The 23,272-nt window shown below is 40.4% G+C and overlaps 1 protein-coding gene across 2 annotated transcripts in view; it reads right to left on the reverse strand.

Moving 5' to 3' along the window:
* NCKAP5 (NCK associated protein 5) overlaps positions 1 to 23,272 on the reverse strand; it is a 991,644-nt gene that overhangs the window by 482,668 nt on the left and 485,704 nt on the right. For both annotated transcript variants that reach the window (XM_060106265.1, XM_060106266.1), the window contains exon 5: positions 6,611 to 6,744. In XM_060106265.1, the coding sequence (XP_059962248.1) occupies positions 6,611 to 6,744 (134 nt within the window). The remainder of the gene's footprint in view (positions 1 to 6,610; positions 6,745 to 23,272) is intronic.

Genomic DNA, 23,272 nt, shown 5'->3' on the forward strand with positions numbered 1-23,272 from the left:
TAATACATGGCCTTTTCAAAAGCCTAAAAAGCATTATAAAACTATAGTGCAATTCAACTTCCTCATTTTACAAATGAGCGAAATGAGATCCAGAAAGGTCAAATTACTTAACCACCATTATTAAGCTAGTTAGAAGTGGGGCTAGAACCAGGTCCTAGAAAACCCATTCAATAGGACAGTGCTCTTTCAAATGAAATTGGAACTAAATTTTATGTTACGATTGTTTTCTCTACAAGGCTTGAATAATAGGCGATGTAAATTTCATGTTGTCTACTCAACAATATATAACTCCGTTAAGAATTTTAAAAACTTGTGACAAGGTCGTCATGTCTTATACAGAAGCAGAACTACAGGGGAATCAAGGAATGTTTCATATTAAGTTAGTAACTGCTGAAAAAGGCCTCCTTTCTTTCCATTCTCTGTATAATTGATTTTAGCGCCCCTCTGCTTTGCTCAAGTGAGAACTTACACGCCAGATACTAAGATACACATTTCTGACATCAAAGTATGATCCATATTATGTTAACCAAGCATTTAAAGAAGATGCCACGTAAACTCCTTTCTTCCGTCTGTTGCCATTTGAAGAAAAGTTATCATTTGACCAGTGTTGCTTTGCCATTTTTAACTTCTGGTAAATTCACCCAGAGGAGCAAATGAGAGGCCTCCATTTTTATGACAAGACTCCATTTTTATGACAGCAAGAAATATTGCTGATCATGTGGAAATCGCAACTCCAAATCAACAGAAAATTGCCCTCTACATTCATCAGGAGGAAGAAGGCACTGAGGAGAGCCAGCGTCTGTGACAGGTTAAAGCTGACGAAGACTCTGGGGCAGGAACAAGTGTAGAAGAGGGTCAGAGGGCCTGTGCTGTTGACTGCCCCAAGGTCAACTGGCGGCTGTCCTCATCTTGTTACATTTCACTCCTTCTAAAAATGTAGAGAAAATGTGCTTTTTTTTTTTTGCAGTATGTGGGCCTCTCACTGTTGTGGCCTCTCCCATTGCGGAGCACAGGCTCCGGACGTGCAGGCTCAGCGGCCATGGCTCACGGGCCCAGCTGCTCCGCGGCATGTGGGATCCTCCCCGGACCGGGGCACGAACCCACGTCCCCTGCATCAGCAGGCGGACTCTCAACCACTGCGCCACCAGGGAAGCCCGAGAAAATGTTCTTTTAATGTACCAGACAGATAGGGAGGTAAAAGGGAATATGTGGGCAGAACACTGAAGGGCATATTACCTTCTTCAACACACTTCTATGCCAGATGCCTACAGCTTCCAAATGGGCAGTGGATAATGAACCCTAGGATTCTATAAAGTCTCTGAGAGCTGATAATGTGAACAGCAACCAGTGAACGAGTTAGGCAGTAAAACCGGCTCCATGTACATCTCCTTGAAGTTCAGCAAGCAGCAGACTGCACTTCAGCATAGCAATCAACTGTGAGAGGAGAAATCCCCTTACCATAAGCAAAGAAATAGCTTCAAGGCAGCAGATAACAGTGCAGGAGAGAAGGTCAAAACAGGTGCAGAGAAATTCTGGAGGTAGAGAGTGCAAGCTTGGACTGCATTTGGGTGATTTTTAACTATCTTAGTCAATTATGAGCGACAAAGCTTAATTGTTCCCTTTACTGAAATTTACACTGCATCAAGTAAACACACACACACACACACATATGCCTGGAACTTTTCAAGGCTGCAGGGAAACAATGATTGATTCCTGATGCTTTGGGTGTGATGTGGTTTGCTAACTGCATATCTTTTACAAAACATGTCTGCTTGATGGTGAGAGTACCAGGTTGATTCTAATTCAAAGCTTCAAATATACTGCAGCATAGAGCTGCCACATGATAAACACATGTCTTATTATTGCTAGTATCACTACCCAATCATTAATTTCATCTGATTTGACTCATGCCTCTGCATGATAACATACTATTAACAACTATGAAGTCTGGCGGTCCAGAATTTAGACAAAATTTCCCTTCATTTATAGCTAAACTATAAATGTGTTGTTTGGCTCATATATGTACATACGGCTTCTCCATCTGGAGTCTACATTTTTTGAGGATACATACTATGTTCGATCTTATTGTGCACACAATAAAAGCAGTTGATTGTCCTATATAAACAGCAGCTTTCAGTAATAGCCTACACATTGATTAGATTGTTTCCAAAGGGACCAACTCAAATACTTGTGCAAATCATGCATGGTTTGCATGAAATCAACTCTGTAGAGTCCCTTATTTCTTCAGAAGTCTGTTTTTTAGAAATCATTGTTACTCCACCTCAATACACCCCACCTGGTTGGAGACATTGTCCCTGGAATCTAACTGATGCACAAACATTTCATTCAACTCAAGGTGGAGTAATGAAGCTGGGGGTTCAAACACTAATTATCTTTACATACATAGCCTCAGTTCGCCCCACTGACCTTGGCTGGCTTGACAATCACAGTTCAAAATGGTTAAAGGGAGGATAAAGACAGTTATGGAATATAGGGGAGATCACAAAGCGAATCCCACATAAAATATGCCCAGCCATGTATACTACACAGACAATGGGTTAAACAATCCTTATGACATCTGGAAAGCATCTTTGATTTATATCACTAAATAATGAGAAGGAAGGAGCAGCCTGAATGATACCAACACCTGCCTTTAAGTACCACCTTACTGCATCTGTCTTGATTCATGCCTTCATCTATGGGGGAAGGCTTACTTTGAAAGTATCCTTTTTCTTCTCTGTATTTACATTAAAGAAGGTAAATGGTCTAAATTAAGTTTGTTATGGCTGCCTGAATCACCCTCAGTGAAGGCAATTTCTGATTTATGACCTTAGAGCTAATTATGTAACCTTTAGTCACATTTTTTTAATTGCCCAAATTTTGGACCACTGCTGATCATTATATCCTAATCAGAGGTCAGGAGGAGGAAGGGCTTATGGACGAAGGTTTGGTGATGACATAAAAGAGAACTACTCATTTAAACACTTTTATAGATTTTTATCACCTACGTGATCCCATTACTCACTAACACAGGTAATCACAAATGCTCAGGTTTGCCTGGTGCGTTTAAGCCACCAAGCCCATCACTTAACTGAAACTGCATAAAATCAAGCCTCAAAGTAGTTCTGAATCGCTCATTCTGACACCTGAATTCTACTTCACACATATACCTAATTGCCCCAGCTTCTAACTTCATTATTCATTTTCCCCTTCAATGCCTCGCATCAGGCCTGAATCTGAGACTCAGAATCTCCTTGACTACTGTTTAGATGCTTCCATGGCTATGGTACTATCAAACATACCAGAAAAATACCTTACCCAACTCAGCCCAGGCCTCAGCATCTCATGCCTCTGTGCTCTAGGTTCATAAAAGAGGTACTGGAAAAATACAACACATGTATATTTACATGTCCCCATGAACTTGAAGTATAGTGCTTAACTTGAGAACCTTTAGCACTAGAGTTCTTCCTACTTTACTTGTTTTCACTTAGGCATAGACCTAGAATTCCTAAATCATACAGTGTGAAATTACTTAACTTCATAGACATAAGTGACATAGCAGAAGCAGTAATACTTTTACAAATTAATCCTAATTTGCACTATTGTGGACCACTGTCTATTATATCTTTTAATGCCATCTCTGGAGGGGCCTATGAGATGCATTCTACTATGAGTTTATTGCCAAAGATAATGTTTCTCTCTTTAGGGAGTAGTAGCCTTTGTCTACGAGATAAGAACTACATATCCTCTTGTGTTTTCCTTTTAATCTTGTCTGCCATGAATCTTAGAGCTAAATTAAATGCTCACTCTCAGAAAGCATGCTGGGCTGTGTAAGTGTGATTACTCGCCACATTCCCCTTTCATGGTCTTTATTTTCCGTTTTTATTTTAACAGTCTTACCGTAAAACTACCCTTTCTTGTAAGTCACTTCGCACCCTTTGAACAGGTAGGCTATTACATTATTCTAAAAAGTAAACTCATTCCATGAACCATACTCAAAGTATGCCTACATTACATCTCAGATATCATCATGTACAAAAGGAACTTGTCAACCCAGAAAAAGAAGGAGAAAATTATGACTATAAAAGTTTTCAATTTAATGCAATTATTTGGATTATAGAACTTATTTACATGAGCATTTAGATACTGACCATGTCCAAGGGTGACATGCTATAGACAAGCTCTGTAATACTGAGAATTTTACAAAGACTTAGATTATAGTAACAGGATTGTTTGAATAAGCCTAACTAGAAACATCTTACAAACCAAAGTTTAAAGTGTAAAAGGCCATCAGCAATGGTTTAGTGGGTCTACTTAAATTATCATGTAATTATCTTCTCTGTTACATATGCTTTCTCCCCCCATCTTTTGCTGATTTACATTAGTTGTCTGGCTATAACTGGACTTGAACTTTCAGTGTCAATGAAGCTTACTAAGAAAACTGATTATGGGGCTTCCCTGGTGGCGCAGTGGTTGAGAGTCCACCTGCCGATGCAGGGGACACGGGTTCGTGCCCCGGTCCAGGAAGATCCCACATGCCGCTGAGCGGCTAGGCCTGTGAGCCATGGCCGCTGAGCCTGCGTGTCCGGAGCCTGTGCTCCGCAACGGGAGAGGCCACAACAGTGAGAGGCCCGCGTACCGCAAAAAAAAAAAAAAAAAAAAGAAAAAAGAAAAAAGAAAACTGATTATGTTGGGGCAAAAAATCTTCACAAAGACAGTATGTAAAACCACCCACTATTTGTTTTACAAATAATTATCTTCTCTTTCAACCTAGAATGTAGCCTCAGCTCTTGTGCAACTCAAATCTGTATGGGGTTGTCATTTGATTTACAGCAGATGACCTGGCGTCGTATGAAAGTAATTTACTGTGCCGGGTGCCTCACGCCCTGTAAATCAACAGCCTGAGTACAGAGACATCTCAATTAGACAGTACAAGGGTAGCAATATCTGCACCTTCCTCTCTTGTATCATTAAAATGGCAAGTGTTACAAAATGGTACTTGTTTTAAAGTGGCTTCAGAGAGTGGGGGAGGAGCTATTATTTCAAGTTTGGAGACATAAAGTGAGATTTGCCATCGGATAGAATGAAAAATTGAGCGCAAGGTTGTATAAGTAATAGCCTGAGAGGGGTGGGGCATGCGTCTGTTAAAGTATTGATTGGTGCGTTTCTACAGCACCTGTATTATCATGGGCTCCAAGAGTTGAACAGGGTGTTAAATTATGACTCTGAAACGGAGGAGTCATCCATCCTTCCTACCCTGTTCTTCCAAGATGCCTTTAAACCCAAATTCCACACATTCGTGGTATGAGCCTCCATGAGATAAATCATCCAAAGGCTCAACTTTGCTCCCTCCCTGCAACACACCTAAAAATTAAGCTGTCAATGTAAAAGCCTCATAATGAGGAAGCACAATTATCCATCACCAATCATCTCCAAGTCCCAGTGGTAAATGAAAGATAAGACCCACTCAGTTTGCTGAAGAAAATTTTAGGGCAACATCTCAAACTGGATTCTGCCTGGGATAACCTCATGAGGGAGAAAAGAATCAAAAATTATTTTCCTGGTTTTGCAAATGGTGAAGTGAAACATGAAAATAAAAGCAAACTGTTCCTCATAGGGTGCCCGTATCTGGTCCCAGGATTGTAACTGCACAAGTCTGTGTTTTTTCCATGAAAATGAAGAGTTTTTAAATAGGATGAATCTTTACCTGGCCCCATATATATATATTTTTTAATTAATTTATTTATTTATTTTTGGCTGCGTTGGGTCTTCGTTGCAGTGCGTGGGCTTTCTCTAGTTGCGGCGAGCGGGGGGCTACTCTTCGCTGCGGTGTGCGGGCTCCTCATTGCGGTGGCTTCTCTTGTTGCGGAGCACAGGCTCTAGCCACACGGGCTTCAGTAGTTGTGGCTTGTGGGCTTCAGTAGTTGTGGCTCGCGGGCTCAGCTGCTCTGCAGCATGTGGGATCTTCCTGGACCAGGGATTGAACCTGTGTCCCCACACTGGCAGGCGGATTCTTAACCCCTGTGCCACCAGGGAAGTCCTTGGCCCCCTATTAACTGTAATTGAAAGCTGAAAGATTCTTACTGTACTGGAATTAAATCAAAGAAGTGCTACTTTTCCAGACTCCTTTCAAATTCAAGTTATGTCTTTTTAAAGGAAAGAAGCTCATTGATTTTGATTTTTTTTTTTTTTACAGATTCTAAATATTTACTCTAAATAAGGAGTAAGAGCTTACTGGATGATTCACACTCTTTCTACCTGAAAATAGGATTATGAGGACCAGTAAAATGGCATTCTCCTGGCTGGCCTTTCACAGATCATGCCTATAGACCACACAACCACCACATCTTACTGAAAGATACTTTGGAAAGCCACTGGGGAAGAAAAGACAACCAGCTTCAATAAAGCCAAGACTGAGGTGCAAGCGGAAAGTTCCAGAAAATTGGTCCAAATGCAATCGGATGGTTTGGCTAGAAGAGGAGGTCTAAATTGCTGCTCAATAGCTCCTCAAATGCAACACAAGCTTACACAATGGAAACACAAGCAAAGGTGTAATTGGCGTAGGGAGAGATGCACCTCCTGAAACAAGATGCTCCGCGCAGAACAATACCTGGAGAACTGCTGCTGCAGGCCACGCATCTGAATTCTGTTCCTCTCGGACTCCACTGTCACCTCCTGCAAGCGCTTCTCACTCTGAAGACGTAAGTGTCTCTCCTCTTCCAATTCATGTATCAGCTTCTCATGCTAGAAAAGGCACACAGGGGATGACTTTTAAGAAACTGTTTCTTAAATATTATAAGAAAATAATTAGTAGGTACTGTTGGTTACTAAGTGCTAACTTGGACTTCATATATTAATTAATTTCCTCCTCATTACAACCTCATCAAGTACGTTATATTATTAATCTCTTATTATCTAGGAAACCAACGATCAGAGACCTTGAAGTAATTTGTCGTTAAAAAAACAGAAGGTAACAGATTTTCAATCCTGGTTGATTTGACTCTAATGTATGAATGATTTCCACTAAACCAGGTGGCTTCTTCTGCAGAGATGAAGATCCATGACTGAATAATACTAGCAGGTGAATAAGAATTCAAGTAATAATGATAAATCCATTAGTGCCTGTTCAGGATTATTTCATCTTTTCAATCTCTGGTAAATGCTTTAAAGAGAACACTACTGATTTTTATAGAAGGACCAGGAACTTCCACCTAATTATACCATGAAGCTAATGAGAATAAGGTTAAAGAATTAGTTTTTGTATTTGCCCAATTAGGTTTTCCTAAAACCACCCTCTTTATTTGTAATCCTAGAAAGCGAGCTCCTCACACATGGGCATCATAGATTAAAAGGGGGACTGGATGACCCAGAATAGATGGTTCATCTAAAACGCACTCCAGGAACTGGTAAAAAGCACACAAGCTCAGATCCTGACAATTATAGACTGAGCCACGCTATGACTTTTTTGTTTTGGTTGAGCTGTTGTTACTACCTTTTTTTTTTTTTTTAGAGCATGTCATGCTATTATGGTTATGGATGTTACTACATTAAGCACTATGTGTTAAGGATATATATTCCATGATGAAAATCAAAGACTCAATGCCTGATTATAAGGGACCTATATTCTTAAAGGGAAAGATGGGAAGCATATACTTCAGTCTCCAAATAAATCAGTTTGTTAACATGGTGTATCATGTTGAGTGATTTGTAGGTGTTGAACTAAACTTGCATCTCTGGAATAAATCTCACTCGATCATGGCATATGATCCTTTTAGTGTATTGTTGAATTCAGTTTATTAACATTTTGCTGAGGATTTTTGTGTCTATGGTCATCAGAGCTATGGCCCTGTAGTTTTCTTTTCTTGTGGCGTCCTTGTCTGGTTTTGGTATCAGGGTAATGCTGGCGTCTTAAAATGAGTTTGGAAGTGTTCCCTCCTCTTTTATTTATTTATTTTTTTTGAAGAGTTTGAGAAGGATTGGTATTAATTCTTCTTTAAATGTTTGGTAGGATTCACCAGTAAAGCTGTCTGGTGCTGAATTTTTGTTCGTTGGGAGGTTGTTGATTACTCATTCGATTTCTTCCAGTAAGCAGTCTATTCAGATTTTCTATGTCTTCATGATTCAGTCCTGGAAGGTTGTATGTCTCTAGAATTTACCAGTTTCTCCTAGGTTGTCCAATTTGTTGGCATATAACTGTTCACAGTCATCTCTTAAGATCCTTTGTATCTCTGTGTTATGAGCTGTAATGTCTCCTCTTTCATTTCTGATTTTACTTATTTGAGCCCTCTCTCTTTTTTTGGCGGGGGTGGGAGAGTCTAGCTAAAGGTTTGTCAATTTTGTTTATCTTCTCAAAGAGCCAACTCTTAGTCTCATTGATATTTTCTATTGTCTTTTTAGTCTCCATTTTATCTATTTCCACTCTGATCTTTGTTACATCTTTCCTGCTACTAACTTTAAGCTTAGTTGGTTCTTCTTTTTCTAGTTCCTTGAGGTATAAAGTTAGATTGTTTATTTGAGATATTTTCTTTTTTCTTGAAGTAGACATGTTTCACATTTGTGTTATAGGGGTCCTTCTGGGACTCCTAAAACACAAATATTATTCTGCTTGATGTTGTCCCATAAGTCCCTTAAGCTATCTTCCCTTTTTCAAATTCTTTTTTTTTTTTTTTTTTGCTGCTCTACTTGGATGAATTCCTTTGTGCTGTCTTCGAGGTCACTGAGGCTTTCTTCTACTTTATCTAGTCTGCTGATTAATGCATTTGGTGTATTTTTCATTTTAGTTATTGTAATCCTCAGCTCTGTTTGGTATTTTCTTATATTTTTCTACCGCTATGGATGTTCTTACTGTGTTCATCTATTCTTCTCCCAAGTGTGGTGAGCATCTTATGACCATTACATTGAACTCTTTATCAGGTAAATTACTAATCTCCACTTCATTAAGGTTTTTTCTGAGGTCTTATCTTATTCCTTCATTTGGAATATATTGTTCTGTTTCTTCATTTTGCTTGACTCTCTGTGTTTATTTCTGTGTATTAGGTGAAACACCTACCTTTCCCTGTCTTGAAGGAGTGGTCACCAGATATAAAATCTGTGACATCAGACACATGTAAAAGCTCTCCTCCAAGAGATGCTGGCACTCTGGAACACAGTACAGAGAGTGAAGAGAACACCTGCCTTCCAAGGTCTTTGAAAAGGTTTACAGTCAGTCCTCTGATGTGTCCTTAATTAGAAGCCTGCGCCTCACACTGCAGCTATTCTGATAAGCTTATAGGCCTCATTCACAGACAGACTGAGCTCCAGGGTCTGTTGCTGCTTGCTGTGTCCTCAAGGTGGTAGCTGTTTAAGAACACTTTCTCTGTTGGGTATGGTCCTGTGGGACCCATGAGTGTAAGCCCTGCTGGCTTTCAGAGCCAGGTGATATAGAGGTGTCCCCTGGTGGCTGCTGCAGAAATCAGGGCACCAGACAAGGATATGAGCTCCTTTCTGGGAAATGCCGGAAAGCTGGAGTGAGGGAGAGGGAGAATGTAAGATTATGTCCACCAGCCTTCACTCCCTGAGAGCATTTCTGTGGGCCTCCCCTCCAGCCAAAGCTCCTGGACACACAAATGGGCTTCCTTCTCAGAAAGACTGGGGGTGTTTCAGTCTGCTATCTGTACAGTGTGCTGGGGGCAGTAGCCTGCCAAGAACGCTCTCTCCGATTGTTGCACTCCCATGAAACCAGGAAAGCAAGCCCCTTGGCCTTTAGAGCCAGGTGTTCAAGGGGTGTCCCCTGGGCTGCTACCACAAAGCTGGGATACGAGATGCAAAAACTAGGGCACCAGATGTGTGTGAAAACTCTCCTCTGGAGACACTGGCACCGGGGAGTTTAGCAGAGGGAGAGCACAATGAGGGCACCCTCTGTGGATGGCGATGTAGGAAGATCCTGAACTTACCTCCTCGCACAGACACCCCAAATCTAGGGTACATCTTGGACCACCTCCTAACACTTATTTTAAAAGTACACATTTGTCACAGTGCAATAGAGGGACAGCTTGAGCATGATGCGAATCTCACATTTACATGAAGTGAACACAGAAAACTGCACCCGGCTGAAGCTAGTGTAGAAATACACAATCACACACATCACAGATAGATGGACCAGTGACCTCTGTCCATCACGGGTGTTATGAGCTGCCCCATCCATATTGGAAGGTACCACTTGCCCTCTGACTTTACCCAGCCTTCTTTCCATTGATTCACAATAACTCACAAGCTGCAGCCATTCCCATGACTGCTCCCACAAGCAAACTGCATGTCTTTTTCAAGGTAAAGTGCCATATTTATTGTATTATTTCTATATTTCTTAACCACTTAACATTGTAAAACTTAGCTGCCATTTATATTAGATGCCTATCTTTTTTTGTGTCACTGACAAAGTTTTTGGGTTCTGTGTCCCTAGGTTCATTTTTCCCACAAGCCCTGTGCAGTGACTTTTAGGAACACATATGTCATATTATAGCAGAGCTATACATCATGATGAAGAAAAAGAAAACTGAATCAAGAGTACGATTCCAAAGCCCCTTCATTCTTTGGGCACAAAGAATTGGACCTCAACAAAGAAGCAAACATAAAAGCAAAAGGAAAGGTATTTTAATTCCAAGTCTTTGTTCTACCAAATGATCGTGTCTATATCTCATAGCCTTCACAAAGACTTAAACTTCCTCCATTACTATCCTCTGATTAAACCTCCAGCAAAGGAGACTCCACAATTTCCCTGGGTAATCCATTTTATTTTTTTAAGCTCCTCTCCTGCTAATTTTTCTAAGACTTGCTTAAACTGTTTCAAGTATCAAAAAGCCATTTCTCTCTGTATGTTCCCAGGAAATGGAGAAAAATCTATAGGTTCTATCATCATTTCCTAATTTAATGAAGACTTCTTCTTAGAAGAAGAGCTGTGTACACACCCACATGGATTCATTCATTCACTCAGTAAGTTTTTACTGAACAGCTACTATGTGCAAGACACTGGACCAGAGCAAGAGACCGGCAATGAGACCAAAAGACGTGGTTCCTGACTGCAGTGGACTTACACACTAGTGGACACGGCAGGTGCTAAATGAAGTATCACACAGATAAATATATCAATATAAACTGATGGATAATTAAGAGTTTGCTGAAAGATGACAGCCAGAGGAACCGACTTTTTTCAGTGGGTTAGGGGAAGGCTTCTCTGAGGAATTAATAGATAAACTGAGACCTCTGTGATGACTAGGAGTTACCTGGGGAAGAGAAGGGGTCAGCACTGTAGGCAGAATGGGTAGCAAATGGGAAGTCATTAGTTACATAGGAAAAGAACAAAGAGAAGTCCAGTGTGCCTGGAGCCTGGTGAGCAAGGGGATGGGAGTGCCATATGATATAGCTCGAAGGAGCCGGGGGATGAGGAAGGTCCTATATTAAGAATGTGAGATTATATTCTGAGTAGAACAGTAACTCTTTACCAAGGTTTAATCAAGTAAGTGATAAGATCTGATGAAGATTTTGCAAAGATCATCTGACTGCTGTGTGGAAAAAGAACTGAACTAAGAGGCTGAATAACAACAGAATGGGAAGGTATTTAAATAAGAGTATGGTGAATGCTACCAGCTAGTAGTTTAGACTGTACCATGTGCTAGTCAAGCAGGTTTGGACAAGCCACTTGACTTGAAACCTAACTGCTTTAAGCTAGTTTCTTCTGCAGATTGGGGAGAGTAAAATCGCCCAAGCCAATTTCATAGTATCATAGTGAGGAATGAGTAAAACAAGGTATAGAAAAGCGCTGCAAAATCTTGAAAGTCCCGTATCAAAATAAGATACGGCTAACTGGAATTATACAGCTTATATCATTTGACAGAGTTACTCTTGATAAATTCTATAAGCATTTTAGTCTTTCACGATCACTACATATTAAATAAATATCGTAGTTACATCTTTCTTTTAAAAATCTCAAAAATGTGCTTTTTAAGCAGATCAAACGTTAATACTGAGGCGAAGTACATTTTAAATTACATTTTAATGTAAGAACTGAGAGACCAGCTTAATCACAGATGTCATCTAGAATGCATATAACCCTGTAGCTGGACTGCCCGAAAGACATAATTTTTCAGTTCCATTACCCAGTACGATCTTAAACAGATGGCTTGATCTGTGATATGCCAAAATGTCAGGAGTTAATATCAAGACATTAACACTTGATTGTGAAGACAGAAAGCCAAGAAGTACCTCTATCCTAGGTCTAATTATATTTGGTGAGCCTAGTTACATTCGTGGGTGATACTACTGGCAAAGTTAGTAACAGAAAAGTCAAAGAATTTAAAAAAAGAAAGAGGAGTTTACTTGCTGTGAAAGTTCTGGTGCCACCATGCACGGTCATGTGTCAGGTGAAACATGCACTACAGCAAGAGTGGTATCTCCCACCTATGCTCCAAGCATTCCGTTTAAGTCCTGCTTAATGAATGACATAAGGCATCAACTCATCTAGAGGTATTCTATGCTGACATGATGCTTAAAGGTACATGATACTCTATACTGGGTTGGCCAGGAAGTTCATTTGGGTTTTCCCATAACACCTTATGGGAAAACCTGAACAAACTTGTTGGCTAACACAGTAGAAAGGTATTCACTATATGGTTCTGTTTCAAAAGATTTCCTGAAATGTGTTCAAGTTATGATATTCTTGTTGAATAATGTTTTATAATCAAAGAATCACAGGAAAAATATTAACTCTCTTGGATGATAAAAGAATCTAAAAGATAGTGAGAAATGAACAAAGGCCAGTAGAGAAGGCCACTGGGATTAAATAATACTCCTGGGTACTGACAAAAAAATATGTGAACTCATTCAAGAAATGTGGAATCTGGCAAACTAGCTACATACTATGCCATGGAGATTTTAGGTAAAAAGACTATTAGAAAAGTACAGTTGATTCAATGACACACACATAAAGCATGGCAGTAAGACCCAATCACCCAAAACTTCAAGCTCTGATTAGATTTGCTTATTAATTGGTATCCAGACAGTCACAGATATTGCCATGTGTTCACCAATCAACATACAATGTATACCGAAACATTTTAAGATTACCCAGACTCAGAATAACCATTCTGATTCTCATGCTACCTACTGAGAATCTAAAATTGACAAGTGATTCTTTTCTTCAGAAGTCCATAAACCAAACACACATCAGCAACAAAATTAAACAGCTGCTTTCATGAAAACTAATTTTTAATGGAAAAACTCTACCTTAACCAATTTCTATCAAGCCACTATGAAAATGGGTCTAAATTAAGCTATAGTTATTACCTCTAACTGCACCCTCATTTTTTCTTTTTATACAAACTGCAATATATTTTCCCTGTAAGGCTTCCTGAATTCAATATCCCCATTAGTTATGAAAGATCCAGTTATCCTAGAGGCAGAGAAACAGATAAGGAACTTAAGAATTGATTTTTTTAAAGCCCATACTGTTGGCTGTAACAGAAGAATCAGAATCAGATTTTGAGATGCTAGGATAGAAGCGGCCCTATATACATCTGCAGTGCTGATAACATCGCCCAAGAGAGACAAAGCTTTTATTCTAACAAACAAGCAAAAAAAGCATACAGAGCTTGGTTTAAATAATTGAGAGGACGGAAGAAAGGGTGAGTGAGAAAAATAAAGGAAAGGGGGCAGGGGGAAATTTCAAGGGTAAAGAAGACAGATGGGCACTTAGGAGGATCTTAAAAATATCCTCAATGCTAGACAGGAGCTCTAAAAGGGAACTGCCACAGGTGAATCACTCCATACGATTACATTTTCTAAGGCAAAAATTTATCTATATGTTTACTACTCATCAAAAAGATACAGATATGAATTTTATGGGAGGAGTATTTTCAGGGTGGGTTGTGCAGAAAAGCACAATAAAATGAAGGTTGGGTATGTCAAGGTTGATATGGATTATAAAGGCATGTGGGAACAAATCATAACAAATGATGGTATCCTGCAAAGAGAGCAAATTAAGTTGTCTTTTGCTTATAGTCAGCGATCTTTATGACTTATCAAATAGGGCTACAAGTGAAGAATGAAGTCGTAATACGGCATTCACAATATGAAGTAATGCAGTTTTGATTTTATTATCATACGGCTAAAAATAAATGGGAGAGAAAGCTATACATTGATCCGCAGCCCACAGTTTTCATTAAAGTGTTGTGAATTTCACCACCATGATTCCTGTGAAAGCACCACAGGCGAGGCTAGTAGTCTGGGTTATTATCGTTTTGGTTCTCCCATTATTTTACTGTGCAACTTTGGGAAATACTCTGACTGTCTTTGGACCTCTTTCTAAAATGGTAAGATCCCTTTCAACTCTCACATTCAGTGCTCACATAGGCATCCATGAAGTTAGCCACAATCACAGGGATGGGGTTTAGGACAGAATACCCCTAAATATGGCACCTTGGCATACTGGATATCTTAAGCCAAAGGAGTTTGAAAAAACAGCAGACGCTGCTCTGACCTTCCCCAACTCCTTCATGCGTCATCCCCAAAACAGGTCATAAAACCCTCACATGAGAGATGTCCTCCTTATACTCAGAAAGAAGGAAGATATTCTTATCACCAGAGACAGAGAATTTCGGGCCAAGAAATCTATACAAACAAACCTTGTTAAACTAACCCTTATCTTACTAGTATTCTTCACCACTTACTACCCCTAGTCCACACCCCTCTGTCTTGTCATTCTTCACAAATTAATGATTATTCTTCTTTAATCTAAAAGGCAGAAAAAGCTTCCTGCTCTGATCACCTCTTTGGGTCTTCATTTTCTTGTGAAGCCTCCTGTGGACACATAAAAATTCAATAGAGAGAGAGGAGGAAGATGGCGGAAGAGTAAGACGCGGAGATCCCCTTCCTCCCCACAGATACAGCAGAAATACATCCACACGTGGAACAACTCCTACAGAACACCTACTGAACGCTGGCAGAAGACCTCACACCTCCCAAAAGGCAAGAAACTCCCCACGTACCTGGGTAGGGCAAAAGAAAAAGGAAAAAACAGAGACAAAAGGATAGGGACGGGACCTGCACCAGTGGGAAGGAGCCGTGAAGGAGGAAAGGTTTCCACACAATAGAAGCCCCTTCGCGGGCGGAGACTGTGGGTGGCGGAGCGGGAAAGCTTCGGAGCCACGGAGGAGAGCGCAGCCACAGGGGTGCGGAGGGAAAAGCGGAGAGATTCCCGCACAGAGGATCGGTGCCCTCAGGCACACACCAGCCCGAGAGGCTTGTCTGCTCACCTGCTGGGGCGGGCGGGGCTGGGAGCTGAGGATCGGGCTTTGGTCGGAGCGCAGGGAGAGGACTGGGGCTGGCGGCGTGAACACAGCCTGAAGGGGTTAGTGCGACACGGCTGGCTGGGAGGGAGTCCGGGAAAAAGTCTGGAGCTGCCGAAGAGGCAAGAGACTTTTTTTTCCCTCTTTGTTTCTTGGTGCGTGAGGAGAGGGGATTCAGAGCGCTGCTTAAAGGAGCTCCAGAGACGGGCACGAGACGCGGCTAAAAGCGCGGACCCCAGAGAGGGGCGTGGGACGCTGGGGCTGCTCCTGCCGCTGCCAAGAGGCCTGTGTGCGAGCACAGGTCACTCTCCACACCTCCCTTCCGGGGAGCCTGTGCAGCCCGCCACTGCCAAGGTCCCGTGACCCGGGACAACTTACCCAGGAGAAAACATGGCGCGCCTCAGGCTGCTGCAACGTCACGCCGGCCTCTGCCGCAGCAGACTCGCCCCGCCTCCGTGCCCCTCCCTCCCCCCAGCCTGAGGGAGCCAGAGCCCCCGAGTCAGCGGCTCCTTTAACCCCGTCCTGTCTGAGGGAAGAACAGACGCCCTCCTTGACCTACACGCAGAGGCGGGGCCACATCCAAAGCTGAACCCCGGCAGCTGTGCGAATAAAGAAGAGAAAGGGAAATCTCTCCCAGCAGCCTCAGCAGCAGCGGATTAAAGCTCCGCAATCAACTTGATGTACCTGCATCTGTGGAATACCTGAATAGAAAACGAATCATCCCAAATTGAGGAGGTGGACTTTGAGAGCAAGATTTATTATTTTTTCCCCTTTTCTTCTTTTTGTGACTGTGTATGTGTATGATTCTGTGTGAGATTTTGTCTGTATAGCTTCGCTTTCACCATTTGTCCTAGGGTTCCATCCGTCCTTTTTTTTTTTACATTAAAAATTTTTTTTTCTTAATAATAAATTTTTTATTTTAATAACTTTATTTTATTTTACCTTTATTTTCTTTTACCCTCTTTCTTTCTTTCTTTCTACATTTTCTCCCTTATATTCTGAGCCATGTGGATGAAAGCCTCTTGGTGCTGCAGCCATGAGTCAGTGCTGTGCCTCTGAGGTGGGAGAGCCAAGTTCAGGACACGGGTCCACAAGAGACCTCCCAGCTCCACGCAATATCAAACAGCGAAAATCTCGCAGAGATCTGCATCTCAACACCACCACCCAGCTTCACTCAATAACCAGCAAGCTACAGTGCTGGACACCCTATGCCAAACAACTAGCAAGACAGGAACACAACCCCACCCATTAGCACAGAGGCTGCCTAAAATCATAATAAGTCCACAGACACACCAAAACACACCACCAGACGTGGACCTGCCATCAGAAAGACAAGATGCAGCCTCATCCACCAGAACACAGGCACTAGTGCCCTCCACCAGGAAGCCTACACAATCCACTGAAGCAACTTTAGCCACTGGGGACAGACACCAAAAACAATGGGAACTACGAACCTGCAGCCTGCAAAAAGGAGACCCCAAACACAGTAAGATAAGCAAAATGAGAAGAGAGAAAAACACACAGCAGATGAAGGAGCAAGGTAAAAGCCCACCAGACCTAACAAATGAAAAGGAAATGGGCAGTCTACCTGAAAAAGAATTCAGAATAATGATAGTAAAGATGATCGAAAATCTTGGAAACAGAACAGAGAAAATGCAAGAAACATTTTAAAAAGACCTAGAAGAACTAAAGATGAAACAAGCAATGATGAACAACACAATAAATGAAATTAAAATTACTCTAGAAGGGATCAATAGCAGAATAATTGAGGCAGAAGAATGGATAAGTGACTTGGAAGATAAAATAGTGGAAATAACTACTGCAGAGCAGAATAAAGAAAAAAGAATGAAAAGAACTGAGGACAGTCTCAGAGACCTCTGGGACAACATTAAACACACCAACATTCGAATTATAGGGGTTCCAGAAGAAGAAGGGAGAAAGAAAGGGACTGAGAAAATATTTGAAGAGATTATAGTTGAAAACTTCCCTAATATGGGAAAGGAAATAGTTAATCAAGTCCAGCAAGCACAGAGAGTCCCATACAGGATAAATCCAAGGAGAAACATGCCAAGACACATATTAATCAAACTGTCAAAAATTAAATACAAAGAAAACATATTAAAAGCTGCACGGGAAAAACAACAAATAACACACAAGGGAATCCCCATAAGGTTAACAGCTGATCTTTCAGCAGAAACTCTGCAAGCCAGAAGGGACTGGCAGGACATATTTAAAGTGATGAAGGAGAAAAACCTACAACCAAGATTACTCTACCCAGTAATGATTTCATTCAGATTTGATGGAGAAATTAAAACTTTTACAGAAAAGCAAAAGCTGAGAGAGTTCAGCACCACCAAACCAGCTTTACAACATGCTAAAGTAACTTCTCTAGGCAAGAAACACAAGAGAAGGAAAAGACTTATAATAACAAACCCAAAACAATTAAGAAAATGGGAATAGAAACATACATATCAATAATTACCTTAAATGTAAATGGATTAAATGCTCCCACCAAAAGACACAGACTGGCTGAATGGATACAAAAACAAGACCCATATATATGCTGCCTACAAGAGACCCACTTCAGACCTAGGGACACATACAGACAGAAAGTGAGAGGATGGAAAAAGCTATTCCATTCAAATGGAAACCAAAAGAAAGCTGGAGTAGCAATTCTCATATCAGACAAAATAGACTTTAAAGACTATTACAAGAGACACAGAAGGACACTACAGAATGACCAAGGGATCAATCCAAGAAGAAGATATAACAATTGTAAATATTTATGCACCCAACACAGGAGCACCTCAATATATAAGGCTAATACTAACAGCCATAAAAGGGGTAATCGACCATAACACATTCATAGTAGGGGACTTTAACACCCCACTTTCACCAATGGACAGATCATCCAAAATGAAAATAAATAAGGAAACAAGAGCTTTAAATGATACATTAAACAAGATGAACTTAATTGATATTTATTGGACATTCCATCCAAAAAAAAACCAAAATATATATTTTTCTCAAGTGCTCATGGAACATTCTCCAGAATAGATCATATCTTGGGTCACAAATCAAGCCTTGGTAAATTTAAGAAAATTGAAATTGTATCAGGTATCTTTTCTGACCACAATGCTAGGAGACTAGCTATCAATTACAGGAAAAGATCTGTAAAAAATACAAACACATGGAGGCTAAACAATACACTACTTAATAACAAAGTGATCACTGAGGAAATCAAAGAGGAAATAAAAAAATACCTAGAGGCAAATGACAATGGAGACACGACGACCCAAAACCTATGGGATGCAGCAAAAGCAGTTCTAAGAGGGAACTTTTTTTTTTTTTTTTTTTTTTCGGTACGCGGGCCTCTCACTGTTGTGGCCTCTCCCGCCGCGGAGCACAGGCTCCGGACGCGCAGGCCCAGCGGCCATGGCTCACGGGCCCAGCCGCTCCACGGCATGTGGGATCTTCCCGGACCGGGGCACGAACCCGTGTCCGCTGCATCGGCAGGTGGACTCTCAACCACTGCGCCACCAGGGAAGCCCCTAAGAGGGAACTTTATAGCAATACAATCCTACCTTAAGAAACAGGAAACATCTCAAATAAACAACCTAAGCTTGCACCTAAAGCAATTAAAGAAAGAAGAACAAAAAACCCCCAAAGTTAGCAGAAGGAAAGAAATCATAAAGATCAGATCAGAAATAAATGAAAAAGAAATGAAGGAAACGATAGCAAGATCAATAAAATTGAAAGCTGGTTCTTTGAGAAGATAAACAAAATTGATAAACCATTAGCCAGACTCATCAAGAAAAAAAGGGAGAAGACTCAAATCAACAGAATTAGAAAAGAAAAAGAAGTAACAACTGACACTGCTGAAATACAAAGGATCATGAGAGATTACTACAAGCAACTCTAGGCCAATAAAATGGACAACGTGGAAGAAATGGACAAATTCTTAGAAATGCACAACCTTTCGAGACTGAATCAGGAAGAAATAGAAAATATGAACAGACCAATCACAAGCACTGAAATTGAAACTGTGATTAAAAACGTTCGAGGAAACAAAAGCCCAGGACCAGACGGCTTCACAGGCGAATTCTATCAAACATTTAGAGAAGAGCTAACAACCATCCTTCACAAACTCTTCCAAAATATAGCAGAGAGAGGAACACTCCTAAACTCATTCTACGAGGCCACCATCACCCTGATACCAAAACCAGACAAAGATGTTGCAAAGGAAGAAAACTACAGGCCAATATCACTGATGAACACAGATGCAAAAATCCTCAACGAAGTACTAGCAAACAGAATCCAACAGCTCATTAAAAGGATCATACACCATGATCAAGTGGGGTTTATCCCAAGAATGCATGGATTCTTCAATATATGCAAATCAATCAATGTGATACACCATATTAACAAATTGAAGGAGAAAAACCATATGGTCATCTCAATAGATGCAGAGAAAGCTTTTGACAAAATTCAACACCCATTTATGATAAAAACCCTGCAGAAAGTAGGCATAAGGGGAACTTTCCTCAACATAATAAAGGCCATATATGACAAACCCACAGCCAACATCATCTTCAATGGTGAAAAACTGAAAGCATTTCCACTAAGATCAGCAACAAGACAAGGTTGCCCACTCTCACCACTATTATTCAACATAGTTTTGGAAGTTTTAGCCACAGCAATCAGAGAAGAAAAGGAAATAAAAGGAATCCAAATCGGAAAAGAAGAAGCAAAGCTGTCACTGTTTGCAGATGACATGATACTATACATAGAGCATCCTAAAGATGCTACCAGAAAACTACTAGAGCTAATTAATGAATTTGGTAAAGTAGCAGGATACAAAATTAATGCACAGAAATCTCTGGCATTCCTATAAACTAATGATGAAAAATCTGAAAGTGAAATCGAGAAAACACTCCCCTTTATCATTGCAACAAAAAGAATAAAGTACCTAGGAATAAACCTACCTAAGGAGACAAAAGACCTGTATGCAGAAAATTATAAGACACTGATGAAAGAAATTAAAGATGATACAAATAGATGGAGAGATATACCATGTTCTTGGAGTGGAAGAATCAACATTGTGAAAATGACTCTACTACCCAAAGCAATCTACAGATTCAATGCAATCCATATCAAATTACCACTGGCATTTTTCACAGAACTAGAACAAAAAATTTCACGATTGTTTGGGAACACAAAGACCCCAAATAGCCAAAGCAATCTTGAGAACGAAAAATGGAGTTGGAGGAATCAGGCTCCCTGACTTCAGACAATACTACAAAGCTACAGTAATCAAGACAGTATGGTACTGGCACAAAAACAGAAATATAGATCAATGGAACAGGATAGAAAGCCCAGAGATAAACCCACGCACATATGGTCACCTTATCTTTGATAAAGGAGGAGGAATGTACAGTGGAGAAAGGACAGCCTCTTCAATAAGTGGTGCTGGAAAAACTGGACAGGTACATGTAAAAGTATGAGATTAGATCACTCCCTAACACCATACACAAAAATAAGCTCAAAATGGGTTAAAGATCTAAATGTAAGGCCAAAAACTATCAAAGTCTTAGAGGAAAACATAGGCAGAACACTCTGTGACATAAATCACAGCAAGATCTTTTTGACCCACCTCCTAGAGAAATGGAAATAAAGACAAAAATAAACAAATGGGACCTAATGAAACTTCAAAGCTTTTGCACAGCAAAGGAAACCATAAACAAGACCAAAAGGCAACCCTCAGAATGGGAGAAAGTATTTGCAAATGAAGCAACTGAGAAAGGATTAATTTCCAAAATTTACAAGCAGCTCATGCAGCTCAATATCAAAAAAACAAACAACCCAATCCAAAAATGGGCTGAAGACCTAAATAGACATTTCTCCAAAGAAGATATACAGACTGCCAACAAACACATGAAAGTTTCTCAACATCATTAATCATTAGAGAAATGCAAATCAAAACTACAATGAGATAACATCTTACACCAGTCAGAATGGCCATCATAAAAAAATCTAGAAACTCTCTTGCACTGCTGGTGGGAATGTGAATTGGTACAGTCACTATGGAGAACAGTATGGAGGTTCCTTAAAAAACTACAAATAGAACTACCATATGATCCAGCAATCCCACTACTGGGCATATACCCTGAGAAAACCATAATTCAAAAAGAGTCATGTACCAAAATGTTCATTGCAGCTCTATTTACAATAGCCCGGAGATGGAAACAACCTAAGTGTCCATCATCAGATGAATGGATAAAGAATGTGTAGCACAAATATACAATGGAATATTACTCAGCCATAAAAAGAAACGAAATTGAGTTATCTGTAGTGAGGTGGATGGACCTAGAGTCTGTCATACAGAGTGAAGTAAGTGAGAAAGAGAAAGACAAATACCTTATGCTAACACATATATATGGAATTTAAGAAAAAAAAATGTCATGAAGAACCTAGGGGTAAGACGGGAATAAAGACACAGATCTACTAGAGAATGGACTTGAAGATATGGGGAGGGGGAAGGGTAAGCTGTGACGAGGCGAGAGAGAGGCATGGACATATATACAGTACCAAACGTAAGGTAGATAGCTAGTGGGAAGCAGCCGCATAGCACAGGGAGACCAGCTCGGTGGTTTGTGACCACCTGGATGGGTGGGATAGGGAGGGTGCGAGGAAGGGAGACGCAAGAGGGAAGAGATATGGGAACATATGTATATGTATAACTGATTCACTTTGTTATAAAGCAGAAACTAACACACCATTGTAAAGCAATTATAATCCAATGAAGATGTAAAAAAAAAAATTGAATACAAGGTAAACAACAAGGTCCTACTGTATAGCACAGGGAACTGTATTCATTATCCTGTAATAAACCATAATGAAAAAGATTGTGTGTGTGTGTGTGTGTGTGTGTGTGTGTGTGTGTAACTGAATCACTTTCCTGTATGGGAGAAATTAAAACAACAGTGTAAATCAACTATACTTCAATAAAATAAATTTTTAAAAAATCAACAAAATGTGTTTGTTTCTCTCCTGTTATTCTGTCTTATATGATTTTAATTCTTAGGCCCAGCCAGAGACCAAAGAGCATAGAGGAAAATGTCTCTTTTCCTACAACAACAAGGAAAACATAGATGCTAATGGTACAAAGAGTATAATGAGATGAAACATAATATCTAGAAGTCAGGGGGGTGTATACATGTTGGGGGTTAGTCATAGTATGGATTTCATCCTATGTAAGGATGAAGGTGACTGGCATCCCTGTAGGGACCATGAGGTAGGTGAAGCTGTAGATTTCAGAGGGTAAGGCTATGGTTGTCTTGGCTAGTGTAAACCAGGAGAGGCAATGTTAAAAGATAACACTGGGCATCACACAACTGGGAAAGAAGGTGATGGAACTTAGACCCCAGAGGCACTGGTTTTCATCTGGTTCCCAAACAACTGCAGGTTTCAGTAGATCTGGAGGAGTACGGCAGGATCTAAATGTTTGAGCAAGATAATTCCTCCTCAGGGTGGACCCCAGAAATGAAAGACATATGTAACAGGGACCAGTTGGCAGAAGTGACTGCTCCCTTTTTTTATTATTTATTTATTACTCTCATTCGTTAGCCATAGTTCCCTGCGTTGGAAAAGGCCTTCCTTAGGATATTCTAGCTCATTGACTTTCTGACTTCAACAAGCTTCTCAGAAAATCATTTTCTTCCAAGTCTTTGAATATCTGATGATTATGGGGGATGACCAAGGAAAGTAAGACACTGAGTAATGAAGTGAGTAGAAGCTTGGCTTCCATTGTCAAATGCCAAATTCAGACACACTCTTTCCCTTACCTCAATCATTTCCTTGAGTTTATTCGATCAAAAGGCCCAATTTTCAACTTTACTTAGAAAAAAGCTTCATTTACCCAACCACTGGGTCCTTTTATAATAGGTCAATGACTC

This window comes from Mesoplodon densirostris, chromosome 8 (genome assembly GCF_025265405.1).
Source record: "Mesoplodon densirostris isolate mMesDen1 chromosome 8, mMesDen1 primary haplotype, whole genome shotgun sequence".
Taxonomy (NCBI): domain Eukaryota; kingdom Metazoa; phylum Chordata; class Mammalia; order Artiodactyla; family Ziphiidae; genus Mesoplodon; species Mesoplodon densirostris.